Source organism: Macaca mulatta, chromosome 9, assembly GCF_049350105.2.
Source record: "Macaca mulatta isolate MMU2019108-1 chromosome 9, T2T-MMU8v2.0, whole genome shotgun sequence".
NCBI classification, from domain to species: domain Eukaryota; kingdom Metazoa; phylum Chordata; class Mammalia; order Primates; family Cercopithecidae; genus Macaca; species Macaca mulatta.
In genome coordinates, this window is record NC_133414.1 from 95,982,842 (window position 1) to 95,997,213 (window position 14,372).

A 14,372-nucleotide genomic window follows, 5' to 3' on the forward strand; every position below is an offset into this window, starting at 1 on the left:
TTTGCTGAGAATGATGGTTTCCAGCTGCATCCATGTCCCTATAAAGGACACAATCTCATCCTTTTTTATGGCTGCATAGTATTCCATGGTGTATATGTGCCACATTTTCTTAATCCAATCTGTCACTGATGGACATTTGGGTTGATTCCAAGTCTTTGCTATTGTGAATAGTGCCGCAATGAACATACGTGTGCATGTGTCTTTATAGCAGCATGATTTATAATCCTTTGGGTATATACCCAGTAATGGGATGACTGGGTCATATGGTATTTCTAGTTCTAGATCCTTGAGGAATCGCCATACTGTTTTCCACAATGGTTGAACCAGTTTACAGTCCCACCAACAGTGTAAAAGTGTTCCTATTTCTCCACATCCTCTCCAGCACCTGTTGTTTCCTGACTTTTTAATGATTGCCATTCTAACTGGTGTGAGATGGTATCTCATTGTGGTTTTGGTTTGCATTTCTCTGATGGCTTTGGCCCATTTTTAAATTGGATTATTTGGTCTTTATCAGTTGAGTTCTTTATATATTCTGGTTATTAATCTCTTGTTGATTAGATAGTTTGCAAATATTTTCTCTTATTCTGTAGGTTGTCTCTTCACTTTGTCAATTGTTTCATTTTCTGTGTAAAAGCTTTTCTGCCTAATGTAATCCCATTTGCCTATTTTTGCTTTCATTGGAAAATTCATATTTCTTTGGAGTCTTACAAAATCTTTGCCCACACCAATGTCCTGAAGTCTTTTCCCAATATTTTCTACTATTAGTTTTACAGTTTCATGTCTTATGTTTAAGCTTTTAATCCATTTTGAGTGCATTTTTGTACATCAAAAGATCGTATTTTGTTCACTGATATATCCCACGTGTATGGAATGGCATCTGGCCCAGGATAGGCATTCAATAAACATCTTTTGAAGGAATGAATAAATGAAAATTTTCCTACTTAACACTTGCCTGAGTTTTGCTATAATTTTATGACACAGTCCTGAATCCAATTTAACTTTTTACATTTTTAAACTAGAAAATATAGATTTATATGAAGAATTTTACCATGAAGTTAGAGAGGAAATAGGGAGTTAAATGTATTTTTTAAAATATAACTCTATTGTTCTTTTATTCCCATTATAAAGAAATTTAAGCAATATAATATATGAAGAAGAAAGTTATAAAAGGTAAACTCAAAATCATAACATCCAGCTCTAAGCCTTATTAACATTATATAAACATCACTGTGGACATCTTTCTTGATATGTGTGTGTATGATACAAATATTACGGGTTAGATAAACATCATTGCAAATATCTTTTTCTTTGTGTGGGGGGCTATAGGTATATATGTAAGGAAATCTATGTACATATAGGTAATGAATATAGATATAGAAAATATCTAGTATATAGATACAGACAATAAGTGAAAAGATAGATTTTTACAAAATGTGTTCTCATTTAAAAGGTATTAAATTTAGTTTTACATAAATTTACAAGAAAAAGATACAGAAGTAGTTAAGATTAGGCTATATCTCTTTTTATCATAAGATAGACTTTATCCCAAAAGATCTTTAAAAGTTTAACAAAAAAGTGCTCAAGGTGAAGACATTATTGCATGTTTTAAATGACATAATTTGTTTTTAGATTTATTTTTTTCATTGTTCCCTGCTACCATGAAGATATTAGTACAGTTATATTTTATTCCACATCTAATTTTTTTTTATGTGCACAACGTGTTTGTTACATATGTATACATGTGCCATGTTGGTGTGCTGCACCCATTAACTTGTCATTTACATTAGGTATATCTCCTAATGCTATCCCTCCCCCATCCCCTCACTCCACAACAGGCCTCAGTGTGTGATGTTTCCTATCCTGTGTCCAAGTGTTCTTATGTTCAATTCCCACCTATGAGGGAAAACATGCGGTGTTTGGTTTTCTGTCCTTGCTATAGTTTGCTCATAATGATGGTTTCCAGCTTCATCCATGTCCCCGCAAAGGACATGAATTCATTCTTTTTTATGGCTGCATAGTATTCCATGGTGTATATGTGCCACATTTTCTTTCTTTCTTTCTTTTTTATTATTATACTTTAAGTTCTAGGGTACATGTGCACAACGTGCAGGTTTGTTACATATGTATACTTGTGCCATGTTGGTGTGCTGCACCCATCAACTCGTCAGCACCCATCAACTTGTCATTTACATCAGGTATAAATCCCAATGCAATCCCTCCCCCCTCCCCCTCCACATCTAATTTTTTTAGTGACATGAGTCTGCAGTATTGCACTGAGAAATAGAAAAGAACCCAAGCACAATAGATCTGTTTCTTCACTGTAGGATGGCACACAATTAATCTATGCATATATGAAGGATTTCCTTGGAATATGTCAAATCAATGCCAAAATGCACCAGAGAAGGCATAAATCGTTAGAACAAAGTATTGAGACAGCCACCTATTGCATTGTATTTAACTATGTACTCCTGTTTGTGTTTTGATTTGTGAACTGATTATACTAGTGAAAAAATATACTTTCCTATTAATTCCACAAATTAGTTAAAGGTCTTGAATGAATTTGAGACAAGGAAGAAGCTTATTAATGGAAATATTTAAGTCAAATTAATAAAAATAATATTCATTTTATAGAATAGTTACTGTGTGCTAGGAACTGTGTAAAAGCTTTATTTCATTGAATGCACATTCAACCCCATGTGGTACATTATTTACTTGTTTTCTATTTAAGGAAACAGAGATGGCCAGATATGATGCTCATACCTGTAATCCCAGCACTTTGAAAGGCCGAGGCGGGCAGATCACTTGAGGTCAGGAATTTGAGACCAGCCTGACCAACATGGTGAAACACTGTCTCTACTAAAAAATACAAAAATTAGCCAGGTGTGGTGGTGCCTGCCTGTAATCCAGGCATGAAACAGGAGAATCCCTTGAACCCAGGAGGTGGAGGTTGCAGTTAGCCAAGATTGCCCCATTGCACTCCAGCCTGGGTGACAGAATGAGATTCCATCTCAACAAACAAACAAACAAAAAAACCTGAGACTTTGAGAGCTTAAGATTACTTGTCTAAGGTTATGCAATTGATAAGCAAAGGAAATCAAAACTGAAGCCAAACCTCTGTGCTCCTCAATATTATATCATTATTGTTTGTGCCTCCTACAAAATGTCAAGAGTATAATATGGTTTGACTCCGAGGCCCCTTATTTTTGTTAAATGGCATAAATCTCTCAGGAAAAAAAATCCGAAAAGCACAGTCCAAATGATGTTAGACTATGTCTCTGAGTACATCCATTATCTTCAGGTTTCCAGTTTGGTTGTTTTTTTTTTTTTTTTTTGAGATAGAATCTTGCTCTGTTGCCCAGGCTGGAGTCACTGCAACCTCTGCCTCCCAGCTTCAAGCGATTCTTCTGTCTCATCTCCCAAGTAACTGGAATTACAGGCATTCAACTATTAACTGGTATTTGCCAAGTGAATTTGTTCCTCCTCCTTTTTCCCACATCATCTTTTCTTTAGTCTACTTCAAGAATATCATCAGAAAAGAAATTGCAAAGCCGAGAGACCAGTGGGCGTGGTGTGGTGACGAATCTTCAATAAGACAGATTTCAACAGTGCTGGGTTACAAACATTTAAAAACCAGCAAACAAACCAACATTTCACTGTTATTGGTAGTGTCTCCTGGCATGCACTGGTAGAGCCATTTCCTCCAAAGTTTATAACCTCATCATTCTAGTAACAAGGACAAACCAATCACATGCAAGACTCTTAAGGCAATATACTTTCAATAGAGCAAGAAATATGACTATTGTGGCATTAGAAGGAAAAGTTATTTTCTGATGTATAAAATAATTTGAGAATATATTGCCCTTCTCCCCCAAAAAAACCTCCAAGTATAGACTCAAAAAAGAGCATAGAGTCTATAAATTTTAGAATGTTTATCATATATAGTAATTAAAATTAAGTTATTTAAATTTAAACATCTATAATTATTGAATTATATGTTCCTAATGTTTATATACTTGGATTAATAATATAAAGTTTTTAATAAGGAATGGGACATTTGTGAAATGGTAATAATTCATACTTTCAATTAAAATCCAGTAATGCGATGGGAAAATTATTTATTGATTAACATTGTCTCTGCTTTTTAAATTGAATATCAGTAATTTATACTAGATAGTATATGTTGTTTTTATTCACCTAAATAGTGTCTGAGATTTGCATGCCATATTTTTATCTTAACGTGGTTATCCTTCCATTGCAAAATATCTCCACATTCTCCCATTGCTGTGATTCTGCAAGGATTTTTATACCTTTGGGAAAACAGGCATCCTAGTCCTGCGACTTAGCATATAGCTTCGTGTCATGTGTCACAGACTCTAGTGGGAGATGTAATTTATGACACCAACCATGTGAAGTCAAGGGTTCTAAGACCCCATGTCTCCTATAAAGTATAGACAGCTTTATTTGTACAGCATATTTGGCATTTCCCATGAGCCATGTAAAAGCTCAAATGGTATCATAAATTCAAAAAGCTTAAAGTTAAATAGGACATGGTTGGTGACCTTTTCTACCTTATTCAGCTTCTAGCATCATTGGGAGCTAAATGCTGAAAAAAATATAGAGAATGTTTTTCAAGGGTTTATGTTCAGTAAACATTAACAAAAACCAGGCTGTCATCATTTTTCAATTACTAAATGTCTTTTCAAATTGAGAGTAATTTTTTTTTCCCCAGAAAGCCCATTGGACTGTCATGTTTGTACTTCGCTTGATTTATAGGATCTTGGATCGCTATGTTCAGGATCAAATTCCTGGTGCCAAGGTTGTAGTGGAGTCCATTGGTGCTCGCCGACATGGAGATGCCTTTTCCCTAGAAGATTACACCAAATGTGACTTGACTGTCTATGCAATCGACCCCCAAACCAACAGAGCCATCGATAGAAATGAGCTTTTTAAGTAAGTGTTTTGTGTTATCTGTAACAGCTCTTTGGTTACAATAGCAACCATAGATGCTTCTGATTTGAGGTTATAAATACTTAACGTTTAAAACCCACCAAATAGTTGTTGAAAGTGAAGTGTAAGCGAAGAAACTGAAACAATACCTAGGGTTCTCATGCCTAAAAGTTTTCAGGTCTAGGTGTGGGCTACAGTGACTTCAGAGGGCCCATTTTCTTTATAGGCATCAAATGACCTGTTGTACTTATGAACAAGGAACAGTTCCTTGAAGTCACCTGCTGCCAGCTCTGCACTCTTGCTCAAGGGCCCTGGCTATTTGTGAGGAAAGCACAGATTCTTAAAGTGGCAGTTTTTCTGCAATGATTTTCATCTGCTTGCATTTTAAGAAGAAATCCAGCTTTCTTACAGGTCTACTAAATCAGCAAAAGCCAGTATCTGTTTTTTTCTTTAACTTAGAGGTGGAGAGCAGGTGGGATAATCATTCCCATTTAAATTAATGCTGTATGTGAAATTTATCCTAGCATGAACTTAAATATTTGAGTTATAAATCCTAAAAATAAATAAAATGCACAATCTTAAACAAAATCCTGCTACTTACTTTCTTTGGATGTTATTCGAGCACACTTGAATACTTAAAAAAAAAAAAATTGTTAACAGATTTTTCTTTACTCTAGTGACACCTAGTGTCCAACAGGGTCTTGGAATGAAATTCTATCTAAATGAAACATTTTTAGTTAAAAATATATATTGATATACAATCATAATAGCTTATATGTGCCTGTATATACTGTCATGCCAAACTCTATAAGTGAAACATCATAATTTAGTTTTATTTGTCTATACTTTTTAAACAGCATATAAATATATCCATATACACCTTTACAAATATATCTATATTATGTGTATGTAGATTTATTTATTTTGTAAATACCTATTTATTCAATTTTTATTAAAATTAATACATTCTAAATTTAGTTTTATTTTAAATGTGTTCATCAACAAAATTTCATCACTTCTATTTTGGCAATAATAAAATAACGATTTAATATCAGCCAAAATTTTTTAAAAAACAGTTATTTAATATGTTACTCATCATTTTTTTTTTCTTTTTTTTTTTTTTTTGAGACAGAGTCTCACTCTGTCGCCCAGTCTGGAGTGCAGTGGCACGATCTCAGCTCACTGCAAGCTCCGCCTCCCGGGTTCACGCCATTCTCCTGCCTCAGCCTCCCGACTAGCTGGGACTACAGGCCCCCACCACCATGCCCAGCTAATTTTTTTGTATTTTTAGTAGAGACAGGGTTTCACCATGTTAGCCAGGATGGTCTCGATCTTCTGACCTCGTGATTCGCCCGCCTCGGCCTCCCAAAGTGCTGGGATTACAGGCGTGAGCCACTGCGCCCGGCCTCATCAATTCATTTTTAATGGATATTTGGGCCATGTACAAAAGAGGACACTAATTGTGGAGGAAATATAGATGAATGAAGTAATAGCTCTCACTCTGGTTTTATACTCACCACCAAGCAACATTTAGATCTACCAAGCCAATTTTTTGTAAGTTTTATTAATTTAAAAAGTTGATTTAGGGATAAACTTTCAAAGTAATTCATATATTCTTTCCATTAATTGTCAGAAAATTAACACATTTCTTTTTTATGTGAATCTACCTGCATTCTCTGGTTTTTGCATACATTAGTTTTGTTTTTAAATTTCATGATTGATTGAGTTTAGCGTGTTTTTACCTGAATATAAAAATATGTATTATATTTGGGCTAACTTTAAAGAGTAAAATAATGGTGATTAGAATTCGAATTTAACTGGCAAACCTCCTAGTGATTAAATATTTGGGGGAAAAAAGCCACTTGGGTTTCAACTGACACCATGAAATACAAGATCAACACCTTTAATTCTAAATAAGTTTTCCCAAACCCAAATTATATTATGGACAGTAAACATCTAAATTCAATAAAATAACTATCATAGCCAGCAGGCAAGGAAAAAACGGAGAATATATATAAATCATAAAATAAATTTTTATATTGAAGAAAAGATAGAATAGCTATGAAATATGAAAATTTTGCCTTAGCAGTCTTCACCTTGAAGTATTATAATAAGCTTAGAGTCACTGGTCTATTCGAAACTCTAGAATTATTTCTTGAAAGATTTTATAATAAAATTGTATACACATACATATACGTGTGTGTGTGTGTGTATAGTGTGTGTGTTCCAAGGTTGATAATGCCTAAGTATTGGTATCTATTCTGTAGTTGTGAGAGTTATTGATTATTTAGTTTTTAACACTGAATAAATGTACTAGAACCTTAAGATGCCTGTTCAGGTCAATGGAAGTATTCTCTCAATTTCCTTTCATCTTAAAATCTAAGCTTCTGAGGATATTGGAGTTCTCAGGTCAAAGGATTAGAAATCATAATAATAACAATTTGTCCTGGGAACTTACTTTGATTTGAAAAAAAGATTTTGACAATCAAAAATAACAAAGCTCATAAATGCATAGAGAGGACTGGAATGACTTTTAGTGACATGTTAATAACTTGTTTGGCAAGCTTATTGGTATTTTATTTTTTTATTTTTGGTTACCTGAATTGCTTAGATTTCTGCAATAATTATATATTACTCTTATCCTGCTTTTTTATCCTTGTAGTTCTCAACTCTTTGGAGCTGCATTTTTGGTTGGTTTTATTTTGAGTTTTTTGCTTTTTTATTTCTGGAATATTCTCAGACATTTTTTTCTAATGTTTCTTATGCCCACTTTCCCTTTATTCCTTTTCTGGGATTCCAATTATAATTTGCTTTTTCTCATAACTTTTTTTCTGTTCTGACTCTGCTCCCCTCCCCCACACATATACACACACAGTTTTTTCTTTGTATTTTAGTGTGAATAATATTTACTGCCCTATTTTTAAATTCACTGATTCATCTGTGTTAGCCTATTGATGAGCACACTGAAGAAATTCTTCATCTTGTTATCTTTTCAGAAAGATATTTCTAGCATTTCTATTAGGTTATTTCTTATTTCCACCACTCTACTGAATTTCTCCATCGCGTCAGGCATATTTGTGCTTTCTGCTATTCTGTAATGTGTTTCAATCAAAGTTCCTGTCTGATAGTTCCAATATCTGGGTTATCTCTATCTGGCTCTGTTACTTCATTTCTTGAAAATGGTTGTTTTATATTTTGTAGCCTTTTTGTGTCCTACTTGGTTGAATGCCAGACATGGTATGGAAGAACAGTAAGGAGTGAGGTAAATAGAGTTTACGCCTGTAAATGGACATTACAGGCATTTACTCTGTTGAGTAAAGCTATTCAGGAATTATTTGGATTTTGCTGTTGCAATTGTTACTTCCACTGTGCCAAAAGCTTCCAATTCTTCTATTGGTGGAATGGTATCAATTCATTCTTAGAATAGAGACTGCATGCTGTAGGATTTTCTCAGTCTTCTTACTCAGTCCTCAGTTCTCAGTGTTCTCTACATGCTTGTGCCACAGAAGAGGTTCTGTCCACACTCTGATCTGTCCCACAAGGTTAACTGCTCCTCCTTCTTGCTGCGTTCCACTCTTATAAGGAAGAGATGGAGCATGGAATAGGGGTTCCTCTGTTCTCCTTGTACAGCCTGCATGTGTAAGCCCTGGTGTGGGCTTTCTCAAGTTTTTTTCCCCCTCTTTCTTATGGCATCATGGCAGCCATCCTCTGCTTCACATTTATGGGGATCTTGGGTGCAAGAGAATTTTCTGCCCCTTCTCAATCCACAGTAGACCTCTACTTTGTAGTGGTACAGGATCTTAGGCCTAAGAGGACTTCCAGCTCCTCCCCCAGGGGTAGGGGATTTTTGCTTATACCTCTTTTCCAGAAGCAGTAGACCTTTGCCTGAGCACCAGGAATGGGCACACTTACTCCTCTTCCCTATAATACTTACCGTCCTTCTTTCATATGACATAAAGGTCTGGGGAATTGCATAAGAGTTTCTGCCTGTGCACCAGTCTTAGCTGATTTTTTTCTTATTCTTATACCATGAAGGAATATTCTCCTGTGTCCTGCCTTGTCCCCCAATCTATCTTAAAGAAATCTATGCAAACAAGTTTTTGAATGAGTGGAGACTCCCCTTGTGTTTGTGGGTATCTATAATGCTAACCTTATTTATTACAATTTTCGCTGTTTTGTTTTGTTTTGTAGAGACACAGTCTCACTTTATTGCCCAGCCGGGTGTCAAACTCCTGAGCTCAAGTAATCCTCCCACCTCAGCCTCCCAATGTGTTGAGATTACAGGCATGAGCCACTGTGCCCAGCCTAGGGCGGCCACTTTTAACCTGTTCTGCCAAAGATGAAACAATGTATATGGTCTCATCTCACCTTGAAATTATCCTAATTGTCACTCAGTAGAATTTGGGGGTTTTTTTGGCTCACATTTTGAATTCAGCTCAAGGAAATTTATGATTTTAGTATTACCTGGAATTTTTTGTCATTTTGTTGTTGCTGTTAATAGCCATATTCTCTTGTGGTTTTCTGCATTCTACACAAAACAGAACATATTACTTTAAAATATAGTTTAATTAAAATTTAAAAATAAGCAAATACATTTTAGCTTGTGTATCTGTCTTATATCCAGCCTATTTAAAAATAGTATGTCCAAATAGTAAGAGAAAGATGGAGAAGGCAGAAAAAGACTCTAGACTCTATACACTGCCTTTAAAACTACAATGTTTAAAAACACACTTAGACCTTAAACAGTATCTGATTACCAAACTCTGATAAAGCATCTTTCCATGTTCTAATTAAAAAAAAAAATACACGTAAAAATTCAAAACACTGAAAATCCAAATCAATGGAATGCTAATTATTAGAATCTAGTTAAACAGTTATGGAACTGTGAAAAGAAAATAGTTGATGATCTAACCACGATTTTCTTGATTAAGCAGAACAATCTTACGCAGTGCAATGAATGTGGGTAGATACGTTAACCATTGCCCACTCTGTAAGCCTAAATTGTGTACCTACAAAGCAAATAGGCAGTTGTCCCTCTACTATATGGAGTACAATCTCCTGCTCCTCCTTTACTTATTTCTACATTCATATGTACATTGCAGTATCAAAATCAGCATCATCAAGGTAATCAGTCATGAAGGTGACATGCAGGGTGGACTATTGATTATATATTGTATGCTGAGTAACACAACATTAGCCCCATATCCACCAATGGAGGAAGAAATACATGTTTGCATGTGCTTGAGAAAATAATAAGACATGACATTAGTTTAGCAACTTATCTCATCTCAGGATAACATAACAGTAATCAATTCATGTTGGCTACATCCTGGGAAGGGACCTGTATACCTTGCCCTTAGAATTACAAAAGGTTTGCAAACAGTAACTGAGTACACTGAGATAAAAATGACGAGAAAAAAACCACGTTTCTGTGTTGATGCTGGATTTGGATAGATCTATCTATTTTTTAAGATAAGTAAGCAGTGGATAAACGGGATCAGCAAACAAGATAAATATGGAAAATCAGGAAATAACAACCTAATGACCCAGAGGGAGAATATATAACTCTGGAAGTTTTCTCCTACAGAAACCATTGGAAAACAGTTTAACATTTTTAGTAGAAAACAGAATGGTATGGATTGGTGAAATGGTGTGTGTGTTTTACACAGTCTGAATCCTTCTCCTGTTTCTGGTAAAAGAACTTCACCTTCTCTTGTGAGAATTGACTCTTTCCTACATGGTGGCAGTCTTTAATCAAGTGCCTTCCCCTCAGTCCAACTGGAGTATAGTAGTTAACCCTCTTCTGTGGTTTTGCTTTCTTCAGATTCAGTTACCAGTGGTATAATACAATAAGATATTGACAGAGACAGACAGAAACCACATTTGCATAACTTTTATTACACTATAGTTCTATAATTGTTCTATCTTTGTTATTCGTTATTGCTGTTAATATCTTACTGTGCCTAATTTATAAATTAAATTTTATCTTCTAAAATCAACTGAGCACCTGGATTCAATCTTTCCTGAAATGAGAAGACATGTGAAAACTAAATTGGCAACATGAAATGTATCCATTGAAAGCTTATGCAATATTAAGAAAAAGGAAAAAAGATATAAGTAATCAAAGAGATCAAAATATATTTATAGGACAATTAAAATACAACCTGATAATAGTTATTTCTGAGGTTAAAATTGTAGTATGTATAACAGAAGCAAAAAATAAAAAAAAAAGAATTAAATAGTTTATTATATTACAGGCAAATATCAATGAAAAGGTAGCCATGCTTCCTTGAATAGTATCTGAATACTGAATATGTTTAAAAATCACTGAAACAGATATAAAAATATCTTACTCATAAAGGAACAAAAATTAGGTAAGCCCTGCGTATGTCATTTGCATGATAAAATGACAAAAGGCAAGGGAACCAAATTCACTGTTTTGTAAGGGATAATGTTATGACTCAAGAATTTTTACCCAGGCAAGTTGTTTTAAATACACAAAGTGGACGAAAGATAGTCTAGATCAGGTGTGGATTCAAAAGTGATCCATTATTCTACTAAAAAAATTGCTTATGACATCACACTGATAAGTGAAAATAAGTAAGTAATAGGGCTGTTGTAGTGTAAAAGACTAACAAATCTTACTTTAGAAAGTTTGGATATGAAATCCAGGAATCCAACAGAATTTTGATCTGTCAACTGAACTCCACATTTTAGGGGTTATATTCTTCCCTTAAATTAATGATCCTCTTCTGGATCTGATTCTTCCTAGTTTTAATAATATAGTTCCTGTGAAGCAATTCTTGATCTACGCCTCATTTAGAATCTCTTCCTTTATCTGATTAACAATTCAAACAAAAAGTTTTACTATTCTATTTCTAGTAATCATAAAAATGGCTAAGTTTTTATTTTCTTTTAACGTGTAACAATGAGCTTGGAAAATTGCTATAAAAAGTATGTTTTTAATCTATAAAAGCATTATCTATTAAAAAAAAAGCAAAAAAGCATTCTAATTGCCACATATGTGATATGAATTAGTTTATGAGTTCTATATGTGATGGAATTCATATGTAATACCAGGCACTTATATTTTTAAGCAATGAACAGTGTGTTAACGGGATTTAAAATCAGTGTGGTCACTGAGAATATTAAAATTAAAAGCTTCAAAAGGGCATAAAATAGACTGAAAAAGTGTATAAGCATGGCATTGATTATATTTTGATAGTGAAATTTAGGACCATTTTAATTTTTTCTTTTGCTTTTTTTGTGTTTTCTGTATTTTTCAACATAAGCACTTTATATATGCAGTATAATCAAGTATATAAAATATTTAATACCACCCTTCCAAAAAAAAAAAAAGATTATACTTAAATATACCAAGATGTTAGCAGTGATTATAGTTGTCTGTAGATCATGGGACTATGATTAATTATATTTTTCTTGAACTATTTTTGTTTGCCAATGTTCTATAATAAGACATTTGACCTTTATGGTCTATTTAATTGTATTAAAAACACAATTGTTGCATCAATATGTAGAGCTTATAAGGGACTGTTCAAAAGTTCCCAAGGAATTATTTAAAAAAAAAAAAAACCTGCTAATTATGACATTAAATACATAACAAAATTTTTCAGTCTCATCAGATTAGGAACAATTATTCCTTGATTTTCTTCCACAATTCAAGATTCGTAGTTGGAATTGCATTATTTAGAGGAAGGAACTGCATTGACTACCACTTCCTGTCATTCTTACAACACCGATATACTACCTGCATCATTTATTTAGTCTTTTTTTCCTAGGCAGAAAGGCTTTTTAAATGTCTTCACCCTTTGACCATAAAACATTGTTTTGGTTTGAAACTTGAGAATGTTTACATTTAAGATGGCGTTATGGCAAACAAATACAGAATTTGAGTCTGAAAACTTAGTTGGGTGCCTCAGATTTGTTTTTGTAACTGTATAGCTTTTTGGCCTGCAATAAATCAGTATTGTAATGTTCGATCTTTACAGGCTTATTCTAAGGACCCAAATAATGAAATGCACAAATATAATGTTAAACTATGGTATATAATTTAGGATATTATACTTTATTCCATCTAAAATCTTGTTAAATTATTTTGACACAGTAATATTAAGCTTAATGATACTGATAATTAGATTTTTTAAGTCTATAAGCATAGCAAGTAAGAGCTGTGTTTTTAAGTATTTTTGATATTTATATACAGATGTGTAATTACTCTTCTTTATTGCTCATGCTTTTTATATATGCTTTTCTTATTATTCATGAGACTTCCGACTCAGCTTGTGTTTCAATTACAGAAAATTTTAAAAGATCTCACCAAAAGAGATTTTATTTTTAAAATGTTCTTTCTCTGCTAGCATCATTAATTTTACTATTTATTTAACAATAAAGATTTTTGGATGGCAAACTGCTTGATATCAATAAAGACTTTCAGCCGTATTATGGAGAAGGAGGACGCATTCTGGAGATCCGGACTCCAGAGGCAGTGACCAGCATTAAAAAGAGAGGAGAGAGTCTAGGATACACAGAAGGGGCCTTGTTGGCTCTGGCCTTCATCATCATCCTCTGCTGCATTCCTGCCATCTTGGTGGTTTTGGTCAGCTACAGACAGTAAGTATTCAAGGATGGTAAACATGGATAGTTCCTAAGAAGTCATTGCGGAAAACCATGTCTGGTAACATGGCTTTGCGTTGTAAAATACTGATGCTGCAACTACTCTGAGATTGCTTTATCTGTCTCGTACCAAATGATTTTCTTCAAAAGGAAAACAGTCCAAACTCCCAGTACATTTTTCACTGATGGCCCAATATTCCTGTGAGTCTGATATGGTCTCTTTCAATAGAAATATCACCTTAGTTCCTGTGACTTTGTTTATGCTCTTCTTTTGTTTAAGAGCCAACTCGGGAGAGAAGGTAACAGGTATCCTGGGATAAAAGCAATGGAATGTCACATGCAGATACCCACTCTGCCCAGCTCCAAGGGAAGGTCAATAACCTCGTGACATTGTCATGATAGCTTTTTATCCAAACTGTTAAATGTGCCTTTGTGCAAATGATCACAGTGTTAGCAAAAGCATTATAAAATCATAGCATATAAGATGTAATTTTCGACGTGGTCTCTTCCTTCCTGGGTGCTTTGCCAGAGTTTTTAGTGTAATATTTGACATCATGTTCTGGCTGTGCAGGCTCTTAATTTTTCTGGTTCCTGCAGTCAAGTGAATCCATTGACAATATCCATATTTTAAAATTGTATTTAACTTATCTACAGTAGTCAAGTAATTATCACTAAGTTAAACATCCATATTTGAAGTAGGTTAGTAATATATTCTTTGTCTGACACTAGGTCTGGGGAAGCTTTGTGATAGAGAGCCACACATTTTAAGTATATTTCTATTGACAATGACT

The 14,372-nt window shown here is 34.1% G+C and overlaps 1 protein-coding gene across 1 annotated transcript in view; it reads left to right on the plus strand.

Moving 5' to 3' along the window:
• PCDH15 (protocadherin related 15) overlaps positions 1-14,372 on the plus strand; it is a 990,428-nt gene that overhangs the window by 951,764 nt on the left and 24,292 nt on the right. Inside the window, exons 29-30 of the mRNA XM_077945583.1 lie at positions 4,774-4,950; positions 13,360-13,578. Coding sequence (XP_077801709.1) covers positions 4,774-4,950; positions 13,360-13,578 — 396 coding nt within the window. The remainder of the gene's footprint in view (positions 1-4,773; positions 4,951-13,359; positions 13,579-14,372) is intronic.